Source organism: Sminthopsis crassicaudata, chromosome 1 (genome assembly GCF_048593235.1).
Source record: "Sminthopsis crassicaudata isolate SCR6 chromosome 1, ASM4859323v1, whole genome shotgun sequence".
NCBI lineage: Eukaryota > Metazoa > Chordata > Mammalia > Dasyuromorphia > Dasyuridae > Sminthopsis > Sminthopsis crassicaudata.
This window is the reverse complement of record NC_133617.1, coordinates 206,477,003-206,502,752: the sequence shown is the minus strand read 5'-3', so window position 1 is coordinate 206,502,752 and position 25,750 is coordinate 206,477,003. Positions and strand designations below refer to the sequence as shown.

The 25,750-nt window shown below is 32.2% G+C and overlaps 1 protein-coding gene across 3 annotated transcripts in view; it reads right to left on the bottom strand.

Annotated features, from left to right (window-relative positions):
• Window positions 1-25,750, bottom strand: part of RTTN (rotatin) — a 218,527-nt gene that overhangs the window by 29,015 nt on the left and 163,762 nt on the right. For all 3 annotated transcript variants that reach the window (XM_074274108.1, XM_074274115.1, XM_074274124.1), the window contains 3 exons: window positions 16,777-16,930; window positions 15,207-15,344; window positions 8,836-9,047 (listed from right to left, as the gene is read on the bottom strand). In XM_074274108.1, coding sequence (XP_074130209.1) covers window positions 8,836-9,047; window positions 15,207-15,344; window positions 16,777-16,930 — 504 coding nt within the window. The remainder of the gene's footprint in view (window positions 1-8,835; window positions 9,048-15,206; window positions 15,345-16,776; window positions 16,931-25,750) is intronic.

The following is a 25,750-nucleotide window of genomic DNA, read 5'->3' as shown; positions in this document are numbered from 1 at the left end:
ATGATCTCTCATCATTACATCTTTATCAATCACTATACCACTCTCAAAGGCAACTCTTCCAACCTATGTCATCTCTCCTCAGACCTTCCATGATTCTTCCCTACCCCACCCCCATCTCTTAACTGAGAACCTGGCCTCATATTTTACAGGAAAAAAAATGAGGCTATTTGCCATGAGTTCCATCTTCCTCGTTTCTTATCACTCAGGACTCTTCCGCCATTATCTCTACTTTCTCTTGTGTTTAAATGATAAAAGATCTTTGTTTCTTACCAAGTCTAACCTTTCTACATGTTCAAGTGATCCAATTCCATCCTCTTTCCCCCAAGGGACTATCTCTTCCGTCATCTCTACTCTATTATTAACCTCCCTATCTACTAGCTTGTTCCCTTTTGCCTATAAACATGTCCATGTCTCCCCATTCTCAAAATTTTATTTTTTGACTCTTTTATCCCTATTAATCATCCTATATTTCTTCTGCCTTTTGTAGCTAAACTGTTTGAAAAGTCCATCTCTAATAATTACCTCCATTTCCTCTCTTCTCACTATCTTCTTAAGCCATCATAATCTAGCTTCTGACCTTTTTACTAGAGCCTTACTACTGCTATTACCAACTGATGAATATGTCTGCCTCAAATCTCTCCCCATTCCAATCTATCCTCTATTTGTCTCCAAAGTATGCTAATGGGTTACAAGAAAAGGCCAAAAAAAAAAAAAAAAAAAAAAATCCCTACTCTCAAGGAGTTCATAGTCTAATGGGGGAGAAAATATGCGAACAACTATATATAAACAAGATATGTAGAGGAGAAACTGGCATTGTGTCAAGAAGGAAAGCATTAATATGAAGTTGGGTGAGGAAAAATTTCATGAGCAAGTTAGAACTTTAGATGAGACCTGAAAGAAGAGAGTAGAAGGTAGAGATGTGGAAGAATTAAGTATAGAAAGAGGCCTTACTCAAAAAAGAGTAAGGAGGATCCAACAAAGGAGACAGAGATGTAGTGAAATAGGGAGAAAACAGGATAGGATAGTGTCACAAAATATAGAGAAGATAACATTAATTGAGAGGAGGATCATTAACATCAAAGCTTGTAGAAAAATCAAGAAGGATGAGAACTGAGAAAACATTCATTAGATTTGGCAATTAAGAGGTTGTTAGTAACTTTAGAAAGTGCAGTTTCAGTTGAGGGATGAAGTCATAAACCAGAACACAGACAGTTAAAAAGGATGTATAAGTATTGATGATGGTGGGATTTTTGTTTTTTTGTGAGGCAATGGGATTAAGTGATTTGACCAGGGTTACATAAGTAGTAAGTGTCAAGTAACTGAGGCCAAACCTGAACTCAGGTCCTCCTGACTGCAGGGCCAGTGCTCTATGCATTGTACCACCCAGCTGCCCCTATAGGAATTGATTGTAAATAATTTTCTCAAGTTTAGCCATAATTTGGAAAAGAGATTTGGGCTTATGGCAGGAATGGATAGATCAAGTGAGTTTTTTGAGGATGGGGAAGATATGGACATGTTTATAGATATATAACAGGGAAGCAATCAGCGGACAGGGTGATATTGAAGGAGAAATAATTCATTTGGATCCCTACTCTATTCCAATCAATATTAATCAATTTGATAGAATCATATCAAAGTTCTATATATAAAACCCCAGAGCTTTAAGCTGCAGATTATAAATTCACTTGTGTAACTAGACCCTCCACCCTTGTTTTGCCTTGTGATGGTGACCAAGTTCAGCAGGGCAAAGATGGAAAGTACCTCCACACCAATCACTTGTCCAATAAGAGCACATAATCTTATGACCACTTAGGTCATTGACTGTGATAGCTTGAACCATTTCCTCCTTCCAAAATTAAGGATAAGCCTATCCACCTTATGTGAAGATACTCCTTCACCTAATTTGTGACCCTGCTGACAAACTGATTATTTTAGCTTACGTATCGCATATCAACCAATGGATTTTTCTGTATAGCTGTTCTAGAATGACTAGACATTTAGCCCTGTAAAAATATGGTCTTGAAAGAGGAACCATCTCAGATCATGACAAAAATATCAATTTCACATGGATCTTTAATACCACGTCATTGGCTCTAACTTCTGCCTCAGTCTCTCTTATTGTAGATAGGACAATTTTAATCTTCACATTAGACTAGGGATGATAAAGAAAACAATTCACTAGAGGAAAAGATATATAAGAGGATGATTTATATATGTAGAGAATTTTTCCTTGACAAGGAAAAGAAATTCTTTCACGTGCACCTGGGGAGGAAGGAGGGAAATAATAATTAAAGATATCTGAACTGGAAGGAAGATTCTGGGAAGACATTGAAGTAGGCCAGACAATTTTAAGCTCTACAGATTTCCCCCACAGACAAAATTGCTTTACAGGATGAACATAGACCAGTAAAAATTACATAAAACTTGGGGCACAACAGGGGTCCTATTGGGACAAACCAAGAAGACCCAAAGAAAGATCCCATGACTAGGGTTTAAGGGATGTGAAATAAAACTTCTTCAGGCTAACTCCTCAAAAACAATAAAGGGATGAGGGAAGTCCTGAGGCTAGCTGAGTTCTGAGGTAGCTTCAGCCATAATCACAGAAACTTTCACCTCCTAAAAAGCAAGAGAACAGGGTCTGAGTCTTGGAAGAGTGAGGGAATCAAGGGAACTTGATTGGAACATCAGGCCCAGCTGTGTTGCTGACACTAACCCTGGGAGAGAAGGAACCAGAAAACTGCTTCTGAGTGAAGAAACAATGAGGCAGGGACACAGCTGGCTGCAGGCACTTGCAAGAAGGTAGAGTTCCAGGTCAGAGGGGAGAGCTAAAGTGAAGCACCATCTTCCCCCAACCCCAGGCTTAAAGATGCTTACACTAATAGTTCTCATAAAAAAAATAATAATAAAAATAAAAATAAATGAAGAGGTAAAGAAGAAAGAATCCAACTACAGAAACTTGTTAGTTTCTTATTCTTCAAGAAATAGGTAAGATCAGGATTCATCTTCAGAGGACAACGAAGTTTTTAAAAAATAGCCTCTTCTTGCTTAGAAAGAATTTAAAGAGAAATGCAAAACAAACCTGAAAAAAAATCAAATGAGAATTGAGGAAAACAAAAATAAGAACTACTGAAGACAAACAAGAAGATGAAGAAAAAAATAATCAATTATAAAAGGAGATACAAAGTCTTAAAGAAGAAAAGAATTCTTTGAAAAGTAGATTTGGCAAGGGGAAGCCAGTGAAATTTAAAAAGACCAAGAATTGACAAAAAATTTAAAGAATGAATACACAGAAGAGAATGTGAAACCTCTTATAAGAAAAATAATAAATATAGAGAATAGATGAATAAGAGAAAATATAAGAATAAGACAACTACCTGAAAGCTGTGACCAAAAACCAAAACAAAACCTTGACACAACAATGCAAAAAACAATAAAAAAAAAATTGTCCTGTAGTGATAGAACAAGAGGGGAAAGTAGAAATAGAAACAATCTACTGATCACCGCCTCAAAAAGATCCTGGGAAAGGGACAAAGAGAAGAGAAAAGGGTGGCACAGGATATGCTGAGGTACAGAAGAGTGCTTAGATTAATGGGAGTGGGATAAAGTATGTAGATTAATCAGAATGGGATAAAGAGGGAAGAAAATGGTAGAGGTGAAGATAAGGGAAGGATCCATGGGGGGAGGTTAAGAAAAGGCAAATTAAGATGTGGAATTAAAGTAGAAGATAGTAGGGATTAGTAGGGATAGAAGATTAGTAGGGATAGGAAATAATAGATATGCACAAGTACAATAAGGATAAGGAGTAAAATGTATTAGAAAAAAAAGTAGGACTAGTTATCATGGATCTCAGACAAAGTCAACTTAAAGATTAAAGCAAGAGAGAAATCTACATCACATGTCAACCATATTAATACTGTATGTATGTATATGTATGTGTATATATAGCTATATTTATATGTAGATGAATATACATAGATAGATAGAGAGACAGATACAGATTAACCATAGCCTGCTTGGAGGAGATGGGGGGATGAAAAGGGGAAAAAATGAATAAAGTAAAAAGTACACACACACAACCAAAAAATAACCTACAAGGAAGCAAAGATATGAGTCCTCCATGATGTTCTGCAGGGCACATGACATTTTTAAAAATTTTAAATTATAAATTAGTAATATTTATTAATATGTTAATAATAATAAATATTTTTAAAATAAGACATTTGAACTATTTGAGAAAAGTCAAGGGGCAAGACAGATCTCTGTGAATGGCTTAAATTTCTTAGAAATATGAGGCAAGGTTCTCAGCTTAAAGGATAAAAAGAGACATAGCTGTGAGAGATTTGATGTAGAATGAAAGGGAAAAACTGCTTTGGTGAGCAGGATAAATAACTGATTAGGTAGATATAAAGGGATTGTCTTGCTTCATTTAGAGGCCAATTGACATTACATAATGTAAACTTATGATAGTACCAATTAACACAGTTTCATCATTTTGCTCAGCTTTATTTATAGTAAGATGGTGGAAATAATCCAAGGCTTGTATTTAGAAGAGCAATCTACAGAGAAAAAAAGACAAGGGATTGAAGAGAAGAGTTTAGTGTAAAGATAAACTAGTTCACCAAAGAGAAGGAAGAGAATATAGCCAGTGCAGTAGTGAATGCCTGAGAAAGAATTGAAGGGTATTGGGACTGGAAGGTGGGGATGGGCTAGGATTCACAGTAAGGATAAAGAACAAGTTTGGAGTTACAAGGCAGAGGAGAATTGGAAAAACAACAGATTATGATCAGATAAAGGAATTTCATAGTTTGAAAACATCAATATAGAACATCTGTGGGTAATATTAAAGGCGTAACTATTTTTATGGTAGAGTAGAAGAGCAGATTATGGAAATGAGTAAGTTAAAGTTATTTGAGGTTTTATTTGAAAAAGTTTGTCCATCTATATGTGTATGTGTGTTTGTATGCAAATATTAAAATCTTCTAGTGTGAATGTAAGAGTTGGAGAAGAAAGATTGAGTTAGGCACTGAACTTATTGAGGAACTAAGGAAAATATCCTGGATGTCCATAGACACAATTACTAGAATCTTAAGTGAGTACTAAATATGGATTGAAGGAACTTCAGTGAAGGAGAAGTTAATTACTGAACAATAAGAGAACCTTCTGAAAACGGCAGTAGGAAGCAAGGAGTAATTCAATTCTAAGACTAGAATTCCATGACTAGAAAATCTGGGTGGATGAATTAAAAAGCACAACCAATGTTGGAAAGGGCAATTAGAAAAACTGTTTCATGAGGAAGATTCAATGAGTGCCAGAAAAGAAAAAGTTTTAAGATGAAATTCAGTCTGTTTCTCTATGAGAAGGCATTTCAGTGAGAAGAATAAAGGGTTTGGATAACTTTAGAAGATTGGTGACATTGGGTTAAATGGGATAGAAATAAAGAAGTTGTCAGTGGGAAGAGGGGTTGAATAGAGTTTGAATAGTAACTGGATACTTAAATTTCTCAGTTGAGATGTGTTTCACAGAGTAGGAATGTGTTAATCACTGAGTAATAAATCTGGGAAAATTATCAATGTGCATAGGAATTCATCCTTCAATAGGGAGGTCCCCAAGGCTTTTTTTTGGCTGGGGAAGAGCTTTGTGTGGAACAAGTCTGAGCACAGACAAGGTAAATCCTGGAGAAATATAAGCGGCTACAGATAGTACATGCCAGGAGATAGATGAAAGGAAGGCTAATTTTTCTTCAAAAAATTATCATTGCATAGATCACTCTCCTAGTTCTGTTCATTCACTCTGTATCAGTTCTCAGTAATCTTTTCAATTTCCTCTGAAATTATACATACATTCTTTATGCCACAATAGTATTCCATTACATATATTCATTATCCTTTCAAGTTCTCTAAAATCATATTTTGATAGTCTGATTGGTAAGACACTTATAAAATAAATTATATAGCCAATATTTTAATTTTTATTACATTGACTCAGCCTTCCATTAAGCTTTAATATTTCTCAAATTATTTAGGTCTGTCTCATTTTCTCCAAAAAGCATTTTATATTTGGATTCATATGGCTCCTGAATATGTTTTGGTAGGTATGCTACTAGTTACTTGGAGCATTTATATTGGATTATTCTTCTTTTGAAAAGAATTATGTCATATCCTCTGACAACTTCTATATTGGAGAATGGCTTAAATTTCTCTATTAATCATGTAATGCAAATATTATTTGCCACAGGAACTGGAAAATTGAGTATCTGATGCCTATCAGTTGGAGAATAGCTGAATAAGATATGGTATATGAATGTTATGGAATATTATTGTTCTATAAGAAATGATCAGCAGGATGATTTCAGAAAGGCCTAAAGAGACTTAAATGAACTGATGATGAGTAGAAACAAGAGAATATTATACACAGTAACAAGAAGATTATAAAATGATCTATTCTGATGGATGTGGTTCTTTTCAACAGCAAGGTGGTTTAAGCCAATGCCAATGGTCTTGTGATGGACAGAACCACCTATAGTACAGACGAGGACTGTAGGGACTGTGTGTGGATCACAGGACAGTATTTTCATTTTTTTGTTGTTGTTTGCATTTTGTTTTCTTTCTCATATTTCCCCTTTTTGATCTGATTTTTCTTGAGCAGTGTGATAATTGTGGAAATATTTATAGGAGAATTAATTGTACATATTTAACATATATTGAATTACTTGTCATCTAGGAAGGGAGTAAAAAATTTGGAACACAAGGTTTTGCAAGAGTGAATGTTGAAAACTATGCATACATATTGAAAATAAAAAGCTTTTAAAAATGATTATTTTCTACTCTACAATTCCTCTCATATATTCATTGATTTTATTCAAGCAGATTCATTTAAATTTTGTAGTAGAAATCACCTACTTTTTTTTTTTTTTGCATTCTTCCTTATCACTTATTTGATTAAGAATTCCCCTCCCTTTACTCATAGTTGAGAAAGATATCTGATCTCATTCACTTCTAATTTTTTTAAAATGTATGACTTTTTAGATTTAGGCAGTATATCCACTTTAATTTTATTGTAGTATATTGTATAAGATGTTGATCTAAATCTATTTCCTAACAAAAAATTTCCTGGCAGGTTTTTCTAAAAGAAAGTGCTTTTCCCTCTAATTTATGTTCTTATTTTATCAAATGCTCAATTACCCTTCTTATGTTTTTTTTTTCTTATTTATCTAGTATAATTAATAATTAATTAAGCCCATGAGAGCTCATGAGATCACTAAAACTAATTGAATATATAGAGAAAAGGGCCTATGAGAAATAGACCAATGAGGCAAGACATGCACAATTATTCTTCAAAGGAAACAGAGGGAGGAAGGGGCCTACAATAAAGTTGTGTCATGGAAACCTATAGAAGAAACAATAAGCAGTAAAAAGGGATGATTAGAAGTATCAAAAGCTGCAAAAAAAAAAAAAAAAAAAAAAAAAAAAAAAAAAGGAAGGAAGAAAGAAAGATGAAAACTGAAAAAAGACCATTAGATTTGGCACTTATGATTGTTAGTAATTTTAGAATATAGTTTCAGTGGAATGATGAAGTTGGAAGCCATATAGAAAGGAATTAAATGAGTAGGCTGAGCTATTATAACCCAGTAATCTTAAGCCTTCGGTCCCATAATACCACCCCATAGAGACAATTAGCATTACATATCACTTGCTTTTTTTATCTTATGGGGAGCAAACTCCTACCATCTGTTATTTTCTCCACACATGCATTATATAAACTCTGATTACTTAGGTATACGCAATCTCCAACATTCCTTCTTTCATTCTCATCTTATTCAACCTAACTCCACCTATGTGTCACTCCAATCCTGTCTACCTCTTCCACTATTCTCTCTGAAATTTCTATTTCATAATATACAAGTTTCCCTTTATTCTGAAGACACCCTAGAGACAGGAGATGGTATTATATGCAAAGATAATTAATCAAATAACTTAAACAAACACCAACTCAAACACCTCCCTGTGGAATCCAGTGGGGGCATATCAAGACTATCCAAAAGCCACTAGGGAAACAGGTCATCTTCCCTGCTTCCTGGCCCCCAAAGTCATCATCTAAAGGTAACAACTTTGGCAGAGAATGAAAATTCATCACCATGATAATTAAAGATAGGCAGGTAAATTCAAAAGATCCAGGAATAGCACTCCACTACAATTACCACCAAAATGGCCCTGCTTCACTTCTCATCGTACAGCTATAGCCTAGGAAAGCAATCCTGCAACAAATGTGACCTGGCAATTACCTCTGCATTGCCTCCCCCATCTCCTCAGCAGCCACAGCAACAGAACCCAGAAAATTAATAGCTTGTTACTAAAGTCTTTGGTACTACAGAATGGTTCTACTTAGGAAAAAGAGCATTACCATCTGCCTTGCTGTTATACCCTAAAGACCACTAGACTTTGCCATCTGACTTATAGTTGAAATCTATATGTATGTATTGCCTTATAACACTGTTTATTTCTAATAAAAACAATGATCACTCCTGTCATACATTTCAGTGATGCTGAATGCACTTCAAAAATTATATATGATGAATAAAATTTGACCTTAATGGTTTAAGGGTGCAAAGTGCACAGGTAAGATCAAAACAGCAAGCTGGTCTTAGGATCATTTATACACAGAAGTACCAAACCCATGTCTCTATGAACATGTACATATACATTTGTGAATTACATGCCAAGTTCAAAGATAAAAAAGTGATATTTCTGTATTTTTCTTATACTAACAACACTTAAAACATAAAGGCAGTAAAGATAACTGTTTCATGGAATAATTAAAAACAATTAAAATAGATACCTCAAGAATAACTTTAAAAAGTCGTTCTACAGATTCCTTATTTCCATCATCTGCATCAAGAAGTGAAGCCAATGTTGTACTATGGCTTGAATTTTGTTTCTCTGAAAGACATCTCTTCCCTTCTTCAGTCAGGAAAATGGAAAGGAATTGCATGCAGGCAGTATAGAGGTTAGGATATGTGGTAGAAAAACCCACACATTTGCAAACCGTAGCTAAAAGGTAAAGGAGTTAAGTTATAAATTATTGAAACAGTAAAATGAGCAAATTGATTAGGGAATTAAAAATAGTACAATGTAATATTTCTAAGGAGAGAAAAAATTTTTATAGTACATATGTTACATATCTAACTTTTAGTGATAGGAAAAATATTCATTATTAAATCAAATTTATAAAAATAAATAACAAAATCATCAAATCTTTAAAACCTATAGAATTCTCTTTAGGTGCCTATATATGTATTTATATTAAACAGTGCCTGGCAAATTAATAAACACATAATATAATGGATATTCAATTTTTAAAAAAAATTTACACAAATAGTTATATCTGCCTTGTTATTTATAATGAATTAGAATAAATAAAAACTAATCATACTAGTATTAATGATAATAGCTTACAAATTCTATTTAAAAATTTACAAAGTAGCTTTCTCATAAAAATCCTGTTAAGTAGCAGTGAAGAATTATGCCTATTATTTATTACTATCCCTATTTATTTAAGAAGTTAAGCAACTTGTCTAGATTCACACAGCTAAGTTAAAAATCAAAGGTCATCTGATTCTATATATTGTGATTTCTCAACTGTATCACACTGCTTCTAAAATATGTATTTCAGAAAATGGTTTGATATTTGCAAATCATTAATCTACAGGACTTGCCCAGCTTGCCTAATTCCATCACCCTCCAGATACTAACTACAGACTCTACAAATCCTAACTGCCCTTCCCTATTATATACTGCTCAAAGTATTCTCACTGGTTACCTCCAGATCTCCAGGGCTTGCTTTGCCCCTGCACATGGAACCTGACCCTCCATCTCCCATCTCTCCCTCTTTCTAGACACAAACAATTGCCTGACAAAATAGGACAAACACCTGTAAATGAAAGAACCTTTGTAGGCAATGAAAATCTATGAGAAAAAAGGACCCACAAAAGCAAAAATGTTTGAGTAATTGTTTTTGTGGTGGCAAAGAATTGGAAATTGGGGGATGCCCATCAAGTGGAGAATGGCTAAACAAATTGTGGCATATGAATGTAATGTAATACTATTCTTTATAAGAAATGATTAGATTTCAGAAAAAACATGGAAAGACTTACATAAACTGATGCTGAATGAAGTAAGCAAGATCAGGAGAAGACTGTATACCAGTAACAGCAACATTATATAATGATCAGCTATGATAGACTTAACTTCTCAGCAATACAGTGACCCAAAACAATTCCAATAGATTTGTGATTTTTAAAAATGCCATCCACATTCAGAAAAAGAATTATGAAGATTGAATTCTGGTCAAAGCATACTATTTTCACTTTTCTTTCACATGATATTTCCCTTTTGTTCTGATTTTTCTTTCACATGACCAATATGGTAATATGTAAAATGATTATATATGTGCATATCTATATATCTACATATGACCTATATCAGGATTCTTGCTATCTTGGAAAGGAAAAGAAGGGAAAAAATTTGGAACTTAAAATTTTACAACAATGAATACTGAAAACTATCTTTACATGTATTTGGAAAAAATAAAATAATATTAAAAATTTAAAAGAAAAGAAAATCTATGTGAACTCAGTCTTCAATGACCAACATACCTCTTTTCAGTTCATCCTATATATATATATATATATATATATATATATATATATATATATCTTATTTCTATGTGATTATTTACCCATTGCTTTTCCTATTAGACTGTGAGCTCTTTAAGAGGAGAGAAAGTTTTTTGCCTTTCTTTGTATTTCCAGTACTTAGTATAGTAACTAGCACATAAAAGGTACTTAATAAATGCTAGCTGACCTGACTTAAATATCTACAAGCTATATAATATCTATGTATACAAACTATGATTTAGAGAGGCAGAAAGGTGCCAGAGTAGACAATATGATGAGGTTGAGATCTGGAAGATCCAAGTTCAAATTTTGCTTCAGAACTAGCTGTCTAATTCTAGGTCAGTCATTTAATCTCCCTTAGTCACAGTTTCCTCACATGTAAAATGGGCATAATAATAATATCTTATAGGGCTGCTCTGAAGACCAAATGATATAACACATGCAAAGCATTTCATTCACTTTAAAATGCTAAAGAAATGCTATTATTGTTTTTATTATTGTTAATAAACACCAGTTAATATTATATACATCAAGGAAGATGAGAGATGGAACAGAGCATAGATCACTGGAATAGGAATAAAAAAGAATTGAGTTCAAACTTGATTGCACACAATTATTAACTATATGACCTTGGGCAAGTCAGTCTATCATTATCTGCCTCAGATTCTTCATTTTTAAATGGGATAACAATAGCACCTACTCTACTGAGTTGTTGTGAGAACCAAATGAAATAATATTTATAAAGCACTTTGTAAACCTTACAATACTATATTAAAGCTATTTATTATCATATTACTATTAAGGAATAGCAATCAGCATATACATGATTCTGTTTTTATTTGTAAGTGTATTATTAAAATTACTTATTTAAGAAGTTCTGCTACATTACCACCAATAACAATGGAAAGTTGGGGTTTCACAAATATATTGTAAATTTCATACAGTTTGCATATGACTATAGGCAACCATCTCAGCCAATATTTCATATGACATTGCTAATAAAGTCAAACATAAAGCTTTAAGCAAATCAATTCATTCTTTTTTAAAAAAAAAAGTATAGGTTACGATTTAGTCATTTATTTTTGAGCATTTCATATTCAAATATGTTTTATGCTCTGCCTAATTCAAAAAAGAACTTAGTATTATTATCTTATTTTAAAATAACTCATAAACTATTCAAACAATAAGCATTTATGAATTACTATGTGTGCTTAAGCACAGGAGATACAGAGACATAAATGAAAGTGTCTGTTTGTACTTTTATTGTCCATTCTAATCATCTGTTGAAGTAATTTCTCATTTACTCATCATATACAAAGTTCCATCTTTCACCTTTGTGCATTTGTATCAGTTGTCCTCCATGCCTGGAACATTTTTCCTGCTAACCTACTGACTTCAAGACTCAGTTCAAATTTTACTTTCTATAAGAGGTCTTTCTCCATCATCCAGCTGCTATTACCTCCCCCTTTCAAAACTACCTTCCATCTATTCTATATTTATTGTCTATGTATTGATACAAACACACACACACACACACGTTATCTTCCCCTTTAGAATGCAAGCTCCTGGGGCAGCTAGGTGGCACAGTGGATAGAGCACCAGCCTTGAATTCAGGAGGACCTGAGTTCAAATCTAGTCTCAGACACTTAACACTTCCTAGCTGTGTGACTCTGGGCAAGTCACTTAACCCCAGCCTCAGAAAAAAAAAAAAAAGAGAGAGAAAAAAAAAGAAGGCAAGCTTCTTGAGGGAGCTGATTTTTCTTTGGATTTCCCTTAGTCTCAGTTTCCTCATCTGCAAAATGGATATAATAATAACATCTACAGTCTGTAGCAAATAGTAAATATTTCATAAATGTCTGATTGACTGCTCAATATTTTTACATAGTAATTCTTTTCATTATGGTACAGAGGTTTCTTTAGGTTATATTCTATAAGAGAATTAGTATAAACAAAATTCTAATTAATGAATCTGCCTATTGTTCTAAATAGACTATTTAGATAAATACCTAAATGTAATTTTAAAAAACTCAAAGTCTACATCAATTACAATAAGTTATAAAATGTATTAAAGAAATTATTGTGATCTGGTCAGATGCCACACAGTAATTTAAAGTTCCACATTTTAACAGGAACATTGACAAAGTGGAGTACATCCATCATGTCATAATCTTGATGGTAAGGAGTCTTTGAAATTATGCCATCTAAACATCAGTTGAGAAATGTGAATATTGAGCCTAGAGAAAAGACCATATAATATTTATCTATAATAATAAGAAGAAGCATTGACATTTGTAGAGTGCTTTATGGTTCATGAAACACTTCACAAACATTATCTCAACTGATTTTCAACAGAATCTCATGAGGTAGAAAGTGTAGAAATTATTATCCTCCTTTGAAAAAAAGGCAAAAAGAGACAAACTGACTTGCCTAAGATCACTAAGTCCTATAATTGTTGCTCCAAATCCAAGGTCTTTTCATTAAACCATTTGATATTGTTGTTTAATTGTTAATCATGTTAGACTTCTTGTGATCTTATGGACCAAAGCATGCCAGATCTTCTGTCTTCCACTTTGTTCCAAAGTCTGTCTAGACTAATGTCTATTGTTTCCATGACACTCTCTTTATCTCATCCTCTACATTTGCCAAGAAGTAATAGGACTATGTGCCATCATCAGTAAATTATAAATATCTTTAAATATTTCAAGGATTATCATGTAGAACATGAGTTAAACTTATTCTATTTGTCTGATCCCCTTTAATGTCAGTGCCTTCCCTGTAAGATATTTCTGGTTAATCAAGTATAAATCTTGTTAGAATATAGTTGTTTGCAATTCCCCCTTTCAAAGGTAAGTTCCTTGAATCAGGGCCTGTTTTTGCTTTTCTTTGAATCCCAGAACTAAACACAATACTTGATATATGGTAAGACTTGAACTTGTCGCATAGGACAGAATTAAGAATAATGGGCAGGCATTATAGAAGAGAGATTTCTATTAAAAATAAAGAAACTTCCTAAGAATTAGAGCTGTCCAAAACTAAACTGTGTTATCTTAACACAAGAGTTTTTAACATTTTTTGCATCATGGATTCATTTGGCATTCTAGTGAAGATTTAGAAGCCTTTATCAATTTAATGTTTTTAAATGCATAACAAATAAAATCATAAAGGAAATCAACTTCCTGAAATAGAGTTATAAAAGGTTAGAAACCATAAGTTAGAAGGCACTAAATCTCTTTCCTCCCACTATCAATGAAAGTGTTTAAACAAAAATTAAATAACTATCTGTCCAAGAAGTTGTAGATGAGGATCACATTTTGAATAGAGGTTAGTAGGTTAGATAACCTATGCATTTTTTCCAGCACTTTAATTCTCTGATTTTGCTTTTATGTATAAATAAATTAAACTTAGGCGAAAGATAAATTAACTAGGAAACTAGTTATATATATATAGTATATATAGGCCAGTTATACAGATTAGTTTTAGTTATTAAAATTGATTCTGTATTAAATTGTATGTTTGGAAGATTTATAAATTTCCAAACATACAATTTTCTAACAGAAGCAACAGAGTAAGACACCTTTTAGTAGACCAATAGGCAATTTAGCAGCTCCTATTATCATCTACCTGAAATGACTAAAGAAAGAGAAGTTTGTTTTTCTTATATGAATAGAGGGAATACTGGTCTACATTAGAAGCTGCAACTTAATATCACTGTTGTTATAGGAAGCATACTAGATTTTTCTAATATATACAAGAAAGTTAAATATTTTCAAAGGCATAACTATCAAACAACAGGAATCCCATATGGAGGTTCAATTATAAATATATCAATAACAAGAATGTCGATAATTTTATTTCTTGTTCTCTTCCTTAATTCTGGCTCTAAGTAACACTACACTATAATCAGCAGATGTACAAAAGCTGTCTTGAGAACAACAAAATAACTGATTGAAATGCTAAAACAAATAATTAGTCAAAAGGATCACTTGTTATCAGAGAAATAAAAAAGCTGTTATTTTTTAAATGATTTAATATATTTTTCTTGAATAATCATTCCATTTTAATAATTTACATTAACATACTTATTGTATTAAAATCTACTCAAAAGTTAAAAGCAAATATTACTAATTAAAGATGAAAATTATAAAAGAGTCAAATTCAGTATTCATTTTACTTTGTCATCTAAGTACTTTTGCACTCAGGTATTATTTATTATAAGAGAATTCTAATAAAATTCCAGCAACATGGAACAGGAATACCTAAATTTGCCATTATTGATGTCTTACAAGTTCATGTGGTTATGTCTGTCTCATTAAGTTAGACTGCAAACCCCTCTAGAAAGGTATACTTTCTCAGCTATGTTTTTATACCTATAATTAAAGTTTAAAATGCATATTGTGAACTCAATATGTGTGCGTGTGTGTGATTGTGTATGTGTAAACTGTTTGATAGTGGATTACTTCCTCTCAAGTATTCAATAGAAAATATCCTTATCTATTGTTAGAAAAGTTCTAAATCATTTAAAAGTTGGAATTACCAATGATAACTGGCCAATCCTTTGTCAGAGCTTCTGTTACAGATGGAAGAGAGGATTGACTGGTTTTCCTCAGTAAAGTAGTCAGGAAGTTAAACATATTAGTCCATGACAGATAAAATGCAAGTCTTAATTCAGTATCTGTAAAATCAAATTCAAAAATTTCAATCAAGTTGTATTCTGAATATGCCACATGATCATAAAAACCTCATTAAACTTTAAATAAAAAGTTATGCACTTGTCAATTGGAGAAAAATGTAAATCAGTTCAATTTCAAAGACATTTCAATTAGCTTTTCCTTTGTATTTCTGCTTTGAAAAAGGAAAGCAAAAGAATACTTTTCAGGAATTTTGAAAACACTTTTGAAATACATTGTTGCTGTACATAAATTAGTGAAAATAAAGATCAGCCTGAAAATATAAATAAGACAAATATGCCTTAGCTATTAGAGAAAAAAAATTGCAATCGAGAATTTCCTCTGTACAATATATTACAAAGATCTACCTTAGTTCTTTATTGTGCTATTAATGTGCTAAAAAAATATAAATTATGAAAAATATAAAGACAGGCAGAAGATGAGAAATAAGGCTAACTCTGAAGAGACAAGTTTCCTTCCTTACCTCTCAGATAATTCTAATTCTGGAGTGTGGTGACAGTAATCTATACTTTCCATCAACAAACAGGGAAGCCCTTTTATTAAGTATTTAAGTATGCTAAGTAGCAACAATTATACCCCTGGCAAGAAGAGAGAAAATTATGACCTCTCACTGTCTTTCTCCAAGTATTTATTTTTAAATTTATTTTTGATATCACCCACATTTGGGATTTCACTGATAAAGGCAATTCCAGGCAAGAAAATTTTCACCCAATAATGATAGCTATTCTTCTATAATTTATGGTTTTCCAGAGTTTTCTGGGGGTACTGAAAGATTATGTGACTTGCTTAGGATAACAGAGCCAACATGGGTACTAGGTCTTTCAGATTAAGTTTTTTTCTATACTCTCAGACACTTTCCTCTCTTCCTAAAAGACTTAAAAAAAATTGAACATCATATAAATTCCAAAGAAACAGAGAGGGAATCAACACAAAGGTTTTATTTGTATAACATTACAATCAACTATCTTCACAAAATAAATATATTTCTGTTATTCAGCATGTTTAAATTTTTTAAATCATGGCTTCTCTAATCTCAAAGAACATAGATGTTGTTAATAAAGTCATGAACAATTTCAATTAGATCACTTGTCTCCAGCATATCAAAAGTTTCTTTGCCTGATGACTGTTCCAGGCTCTGGGAAAACATATCCCTATAAACTGTAGAAATCATGATATATTCTAGAAGTCAATAGTACTTGTTTGTTCCTATTGACACTATGTTTACTTACTTCCCTTCTTCAACTATATCATTGACTTCCTTTGAATTCTCAATTTCCTAGATCCCCTTAATTTCATCAAGATGACTAAGCAAGTTAGCAAGAAACAAATTAAATAAATAAATAGAGAACTATTAGTTAATTTTCCCTCTCAAGATGATTTCTCTTTCTAGAGTAAAAAACAAAAATATGGTGTTACCAAAGTCATCTTTAGGGCACATGGTAAGGACTGTGAAGATCTTTTCCAGCAGAGGTTTTAGTAGCTCATCCTGGTTTATAGGACTGGGATCTATTAGTAAACATGACATGAGAAGTCTAGACAGAGAACAGAAATACTCCAGTAGGAATGAAACCTGTTAAATGAAATAAGCAAGAAACGAAATCAATCATTGAATTTAATTGGAAAGGACATCAGAGATTTCCTACCTCAACTCTTTCTTTTTTATAGTTGAGTAAACTGAGACTAAGATTAGCTAAGTGACATTATATACTCAAAAAGTAAAAAACCCAGAATTCAAACCTAGGTCTTCTGATTAAAATACCAATGTTTCTACTCAAAGTAGTACATTTTAAAGCACATCTACATGAAAGGTATTGTGTTTCCCTCCCACTAAGTAAGACCATATCATCTCTTAGTAAAGTGAGATGCATGGAACTATCCTAAATTATAAAAATAAAGGAACCCAGGCAATCATTATCCTTGAATACATGAAAGGCAGATCTGATATATTGTTAGAATGACATCAATAGCAATATTAATATAATGGTTAATTTATTTGTGACAGAAAGTACTCAAATCTGTTTTCAATGCTATCATTTAATGAAAACATATATGTGTGTATATAGACCTTTCTGAGATATCAGCACTTTAACAAAAAAGGAACTCTAGGTTATAGGGCTAAATTCAAATCAACTAATATTATCAATTAATAAGTTTGCATTCTTCCAATATTATAAATTACATGAATGACATATTATGGCATTGTCACAATTTGGCCTACTCTTTGGTATTGCAATTCTTAAACTTAATAATTTGCTTTTCTTCCTCATGAGTTTATTTACATTAACATTCACATCTTCCATTTATATTTCATGAGATTCACATTTTGAAGATTCATTGTGCTATGCAAGCTATTATTCTGAAATTGGTATTAGGCTCAGAGTTATAGGGAACACAAGTTATGATACGTCCTAGTAAACTAGAAAGGCTTTGGGTACAGACTTAGCAGTGGACTAGATGTATAATGTCTTAGGATGAGTATAGTTAAGTTTGGACAGAGTCATTACCAGAGAAATGTCTATCAGATGTTGAACTTTTAAAGTTAGTCAAATATATAAAGATTACTACTACATTGTTGAGAGAAAGCCTTGCTATCTGTACTGTTAAAGATGAAATAAAAGATCCCTAAAATGTTGAAATAAAGTAATACTTATCCAAAAGTCAGATTTTTGATTACCTTAACCATCTACAACATAGATATGTAAATGAAAAAAGTATCTCAAGGATAATTATTTTTACCAAATTCAGAACTTTTTTTCTTTTCATTTTTTATTAAAGTTTTTTTTATTTATAAAACATATGCATGGGTAATTTTTCAACATAGATCCTTGCAAAACCTTCTATTCCAAATTTTCCCTTCCTCCCTCCAGCCCCCTCCCTTAGAGGGCAGTTAGTCTAATACCTATTACTCAGGAAAATTATTCTTAAGTTCTAGAACAAGAAGGCAAATCAGAAATAGAAAGTATTCACTAATCACCACCTGAAAGAGAACCCAGGAAGAAAACTTATAGGAAAAATACAGTCAAGTTTTAAAGCTCCCATGTTAAGCATAAAATACTGGAAACAATAAGAAAAAAAATTTAAATACTGCAGAGCTACAATAAGGATTACACAGGACCTAGCAGCTACCATGTCAAAGGAAATAATACTGTATTTCTTAAAGCAAAAGATCTGGGGTTAGATTCAAGGTGAATAACTTACCCATCAAAGTTAAGTATAATATTGAATGGGGGAAAAAATGAACATTTAAGAAACTGAAAGACTTACAGGTATTTATGACAAAACCAACAGAACTTAAGGGAAAATTCAACATATAACATCTAGGAGAAATGTATATATTAAGAACCAATAGATAAGGAAGGGCATTATATCCTGGTAAAGGGTAGCATCAATAATGAAGCAGTATCAATATTAAACATATATGCAACAAGTAGTGCACCATCTAAATTCTTAAAAGAGAAATTAAGAGAGCTGCAAGAAGAAATAGACAGCAAAACTATAATAGTGGGAGATCTCAACCTTGCACTCTCAGAATTAGATAAATCAAACCACAAAATAAGTAAGAAAGAAGTCAAAGAGGTAAATAGAATACTAGAAAAGTTTGATATGACAGATCTTTGGCGAAAGCTAAATGGAGACAGAAAGGAGTATACTTTCTTCTCAGCAGTTCATGGAACCTATACAAAAATTGATCATATACTAGGGCATAAAAACCTCAAAATCAAATGCAGTAAGGCAGAAATAGTAAATGCATCCTTTTCAGACCACAATGAAATCAAAATTACATTTGATAAAAAGCCAGGGGAAAATAGACCAAAAAATAAGTGGAAACTAAATAATCTTATACTAAAGAATGATTGGGTAAAACAGCAAATCATAGACATTAATAACTTCACCCAAGAAAATGACAATAATGAGACATCATACCAAAATGGGTGGGATACAGCCAAAGCAGTAATAAGGGGAAGTTTTATATCTCTACAGGCCTATTTGCATAAAATAGAGAAAGAGAGGGCCAACGAATTGGGCTTACAACTAAAATTGCTAGAAAAGGAACAAATTAAAAACCCCCAGACAAACACAAAACTTGAAATTCAAAAAATAAAAGGTGAGATTAATAAAATTGAAAGTAAAAAAACTATTGAATTAATTAATAAAACTAAGAGTTGGTTCTATGAAAAAACCAACAAAATAGACAAACACTTAGTAAACCTGATTTTAAAAAGGAAAGAGAAAAAGCAAATTGTTAGTCTCGAAAATGAAAAGGGTGAACTCACCACTAATGAAGAGGAAATTAGAACAATAGTTAGGAGCTACTTTGTTCAACTTTATGCCAATAAATTCGATAACTTAAATGAAATGGAAGAATACCTTCAAAAATATAGCTTGCCCAGATTAACAGAAGAAGAAGTAAGTAGTATAAATAGTTCCATCTCAGAAAAAGAAATAGAACAAGCTATTAACCAACTTCCTAAGAAAAAGTCCCCAGGACCAGATGGATTTACATGTGAATTCTACCAAACATTTAAAGAACAACTAACTCCAATGCTATGTAAACTATTTGAAAAAATAGGGATTGAAGGAGTCCTACCAAATTCCTTCTATGACACAGACATGGTACTGATACCTAAACCAGGTAGATCGAAAACTGAGAAAGAAAACTATAGACCAATTTCCTTAATGAATATTGATGCTAAAATCTTAAATAAGATATTAGCAAATAGACTTCAGAAAATCATCCCCAGGATAATACACTATGACCAAGTAGGACTTATACCAGGAATGCAGGGCTGGTTTAATATTAGGAAAACTATTAGTATAATTGGCCATATTAATAATCACATTAATAAAAACCATATGTTCATCTCAATAGATGCAGAAAAAGCATTTGATAAAATCCAACATCCATTCCTACTAAAAACGCTTGAGAGTATAGGAATAAATGGACTATTCCTTAAAATAATAAGGAACATATATTTAAAACCTTCAGTAAACATCATATGTAATGGCGATAAACTAGAACCTTTCCCTGTAAGATCAGGAGTGAAACAAGGTTGCCCACTATCACCATTACTATTCAATATAGTACTAGAAACTCTAGCCTCAGCAATAAGAGCCAAGAAAGAGATTCAAGGAATTAGAGTAGGAAATGAGGAAATCAAATTATCACTTTTCGCAGATGACATGATGGTATACTTAGAGAACCCCAAAGACTCTGCTAAAAAGCTATTAGAAATAATTCAGAATTTTAGCAAAGTTGCAGGATACAAAATAAATCCACATAAATCCTCAGCATTTTTATATATTACCAACACAATCCAACAGCAAGAGATACAAAGAGAAATTCCAATCAAAATAACGGTCGATTGTATAAAGTATTTGGGAATATATCTACCAAAGGAGAGTCAGGAATTATGAGCAAAATTACAAAACACTTGCCACAAAAATAAAGTCAGATTTAAATAATTGGAAAGACATTCAGTGCTCTTGGATAGGCCAAGCAAATATAATTAAGATGACAATACTCCCTAAACTAATCTACTTATTTAGTGCTATACCAATCAGACTTCCAAGAAATTATTTTAATAACCTGGAAAAAATAACAACAGAATTCATATGGAACAACAAAAGGTCGAGAATTTCAAGGGAAGTAATGAAAAAAAAATTAAGTGAAGGTGGTCTAGCTGTACCTGATCTAGAACTGTATTATAAAGCAACAGTCACCAAAACCATTTGGTATTGGCTAAAAAATAGACAAGTTGATCAGTGGCATAGATTAGGTTCACAGGACAAGATAGTGAATAAAAATAGCAATCTAGTGTTTGACAAACACAAAGATCCCAAATTTTGGGATAAGAATTCATTATTTGACAAAAACTGCTGGGAAAACTGGAAATTAGTATGGCAGAAACTAGGCATGTACCCACATTTAACACCACATATTAAGATTAGATCAAAATGGCTCCAAGATTTAGGCATAAAGAACAAAATCATAAATTGGAGGAACATGGGATGGTTTACCTCTCAGAGTTGTGGAGGAGGAAGGAGTTTGTGTCCAAGGGAGAACTAGAGACCATTATTGATCACAAAATAGAACATTTTGATTACACCAAATTAAAAAGTTTCTGCACAAACAAAACTAATGCAAACAAGATTAGAAGGGAAGTAACAAATTGGGAAAACATTTTTTACAGTTAAAGGTTCTGATAAAGGCCTCATCTCCAAAATATACAGAGAATTGAATTTAATTTATAAGAAATCAAGCCATTCTCCAATTGATAAATGGTCAAAGGATATGAACAGACAATTTTCCGATGATGAAATTAAAACTATTTCCACTCATATAAAAGAGTGTTCCAAATCACTATTGATCAGAGAAATGCAAATTAAGACAACTCTGAGATATCATTACACACCTGTCAGATTGGCTAAGATAACAGGAACAAATAACGATGAATGTTGGAGGGGCTGTGGGAAAACTGGGACACTGATGCATTGTTGGTGGAGTTGTGAAAGAATCCAACCATTCTGGAGAGCAATGTGGAATTATGCCCCAAAAGTTATCAAACTGTGCATACCCTTTGACCCAGCCATACTACTACTGGGCTTATATCCCAAGGAAATACTAAAAAAGGGAAAGGGACCTGTATGTGCCAAAATGTTTGTGGCAGCCCTTTTCATAGTGGCTAGAAGCTGGAAGATGAATGGATGTCCATCAATTGGAGAATGGTTAGATAAATTATGGTATATGAATGTTATGGAATATTATTGTTCTGTAAGAAATGACCAACAGGAGGAATACAGAGAGGCTTGGAGAGACTTACATCAACTGATGCTAAGTGAAACGAGCAGAACCAGAAGATCATTATACACTTCAACAATGATACTGTATGAGGATGTATTCTAATGGAAGTGGATATCTTCAACAGAGAGAAGAGCTAATCCAATTCCAATTGATCAATGATGGACAGAATCAGCTACATCCAGAAAAGGAACACTGGAAAATGAGTATAAACTGTTAATTTTACCTTCTGAATCCAATTTTTCTTGTGAAACAAGAGAACTGTACGGATCTGCACACACATATATTGTATCTAGGAAATACTTTAACATGTTTAACATGTATATGACTACCTGTCATCTAGGGGAGGGGGTGGAGGGAGGGATGGGAAAAGTTGTAACAGAAGTGAGTACAAGGAACAATGGTGTAAAAATTACCCATGATTTTGTTCTGTCAATAAAAAGCTATAATTAAAATAAAAAAAAAAATTTAAAAATAAAATAAAAAAAAGAACCAATTACAAGGGTCTCAATAAGGACAAATCATTTGCTTCTTATACATGAAAATTGTACCAGTTCTTTTATGACTATCATTTTATTTGGTTAGTTTGAAAAAAAAAATAATAAACTGTCCTGAGTATGATGAGGTGCTTCTAAAAAAACAAAATAAAATTGTGTAGATAGAGACAAAAAGGAGTAGTTATACAAATGAGGCAACAAAGGAAAAATGAATACAGAAGATGTTAGTAGAGAAGAGGCCAGATTGTGCTGAAACCTTACTCTCATAGGGAATGGGTTAAAGAGGGAACAACATATATATCCAGAAGGATGTAAAACTCTTCTAAATTCAAAAAGAAATGAAAGTGCAAGGGGATAGCAATAGGGAGGTGATAATGGTTTGATTTTTGAAGGGATGAGTAGATTAAGAAAAAAGAAGGCAAGGTAGTGAGTAAAAATAAAGCAGAAAAATGAAGAGGAATGTAGTAAATAGAGAGAGAAGGATAGTGAAGAAAAAACAAGGAGTATATTATATATTTTATATATAGAATGTGAATGGGATGAATTTGCCCATAAAATGGAAACTAAAAGCAGATTAAAAATTTGAATTCAACAATATGTTGTTTTGAGAGATACACACAAACATTAAAAAAAAGGTCAAAGTAGAATTTATCATAGGTTGTAATTATAATTTCAGAAAAGTTAAAACTAAAATAAATTTAATCAAGAGAAGAAAATAGGGAAACTATACTATGTGTCAGCCATACTATTCAATATGATGAGACCACTTAAAATAACTACACAATTAAAATATCTGAGAATATAACTGTCAAAACAAACAGCAAATATATGAACATAAAAATAAAATATTTTTATACAAATAATCTTAGATCTAAATAATTGAAGTTATATTGTTCATGAGTAGATAAAGCTCATGTTAAAAAAAAAAAAAAAAAGAATTTTACCTAACTAATCTATTTATATAATTCTATCCCAATTAAATTACTAGAAAATTACCTTACTGAGTTAGAAAAAAAATAATAACAAAGTTCATTTAGAAGAAGAGGTCAGGAATGTCAAAGAAACCAGGGGAAAGCAGATTCAGAATTATTAGACTTTAATAATGTTATAAGGCGAGAGCATTGTGGAAGTGTAAAATGGATAATATTGATTATTTTAAATAAGCAAAAAAAAGAAGGAACAGTAGAAAATTAGGGGAAAACTTTCATAGAAATCTCTCAAATAGAATATTGCTGTGGTATAGGAAATGATGAGCTGGTTAATTAAAAAAAAAAAACTTGGAAAGATTTGAACTTATCAAAAAAGATCTTATCCATTTTCAGAGAATCAAATGACAAATGGAAATAAGCAGAGTACAGTCTTACATATATTGTTTCAAGGAAATTGCAGTTAAGTGACTAGCACAGTATCATATAACTGGTGTTGGGTATCTATGACTGGATTTGAAAGTCCTCCTGACTCCAGGATTGGTATGCTATTCATTGCACCATCTACTTGCCCTAGTCTTACGTATATGAATGAGTGTATATGTATGTTTATAGATATTTATGTGTGTGTGTGTGTGTGTGTGTGTGTGTGTGTGTATGTATGTGTATTTAACAAAACACAAAGTACAGAACAGAGAACAACAGAAAATCTACCAGGAAACAAAGAGTTGGACAGCTTTGAAAATGTGTAGTATTTATTACATAGATTTTCTTCAAATGGAAATTTATTGCTTTACATTGAATCCTCTCTTATGTTCTGCTATGTACCATGTCAATTTTTTTCTTTTCTTATTTTATACTTAAATTTAAAATAAATTTCTTTCTTTCTTTCTTTCTTTATTTTATTTTATTTTTTGCTGAGGCAATTGGGGTTAAGTGACTTATCCAGGGTCATGCAGTTAGGAAATGTTAAGTGTCTGAGACCAGATCTGAACTCAGGTCCTCCTGAATTCAGGACTGGTGCTCTATCCACTGTGCCATCTAGCTGTCCCTAAATTTAAATATTTTTTAAAAAGCAAGAGTAATAATCTCAGGCAAACTTAAAATAGACTTAATCAAAAGAGAAAAATTAGGAAACTACTATACAATATATCAGATATTAATCAATATTGTTTGGATTATTTAAAATAACTATACCATATAAGGTTAGAATATTGTTGTGGGATATGAGCTGGTGGATTTAGAAAATATGGAAAGACTTGTACTTATAAAGAAAGGTGCGCTCCATCTTCAGAGAACAGAGGACAACATAAGCATAATGTATTAAATATATGCATGTGAATGTCTATATGTATATTATATGTATGTATGTATGTATGTATTGTATAAATGTACATATACACCATACATATTTATGCTTAATTGTAACCTACTTAGGGGGAGGGAGAGTTGAATAAAGGGAGAAAAAAATAAAGTTAAAAAGTAAATAGTAGAAAGCAAAAGAAAATCTACAACAAGCAAAGAAAAGATGGGCAACTGTGAACACAATGTATAGTATTCTGAATTGGAAATTTATTGTTTTATATCATGAATTCTCTTTTATGTTCTGCTGTGTACATGTTAATGTGATTTTTTTTCCTGTTCTTATTTTATATTTGTTTACTTTTTTTTTTTTAAAGAAACCATTGTTATCTATAAACAGTGATCAAATTATGTTCATAAAATAACTTGAAACAGCATAAGAACCTCTGGAAAATATCAGGATTTCATAAAATGTATATTCCATAATATATCTGAAATGATTAGTATATATAGTAGAATTTGGAAACAAATTTCAAAATGTGTTTAAGCTTCTATTTCCCAAGTTTTGATTTACAAACCCTTACTCAAGTGTAAATGGCCTTTTATTAAAATCCTAGATTAAAGAGGTGTGGAAAGGATCTTCTATTCCTAAAGATAAATCATGACAACTCTGATAAATATTTCTAAGCAGAAAAGATTTTGAGTGTTGGGCTGGTTTTGGATTTATATGGCCTCAATGAGAATTGTCTGGGAGAGAGGACTGCCAGGGATGGAGCCAAAATGGAGAAGTAAAGTAAGAAAGTTGTTCAAATTCTAGTTTCCCTCAAAAATCACATGACACCAAGCTTCTGAATAATCTGCCAGAA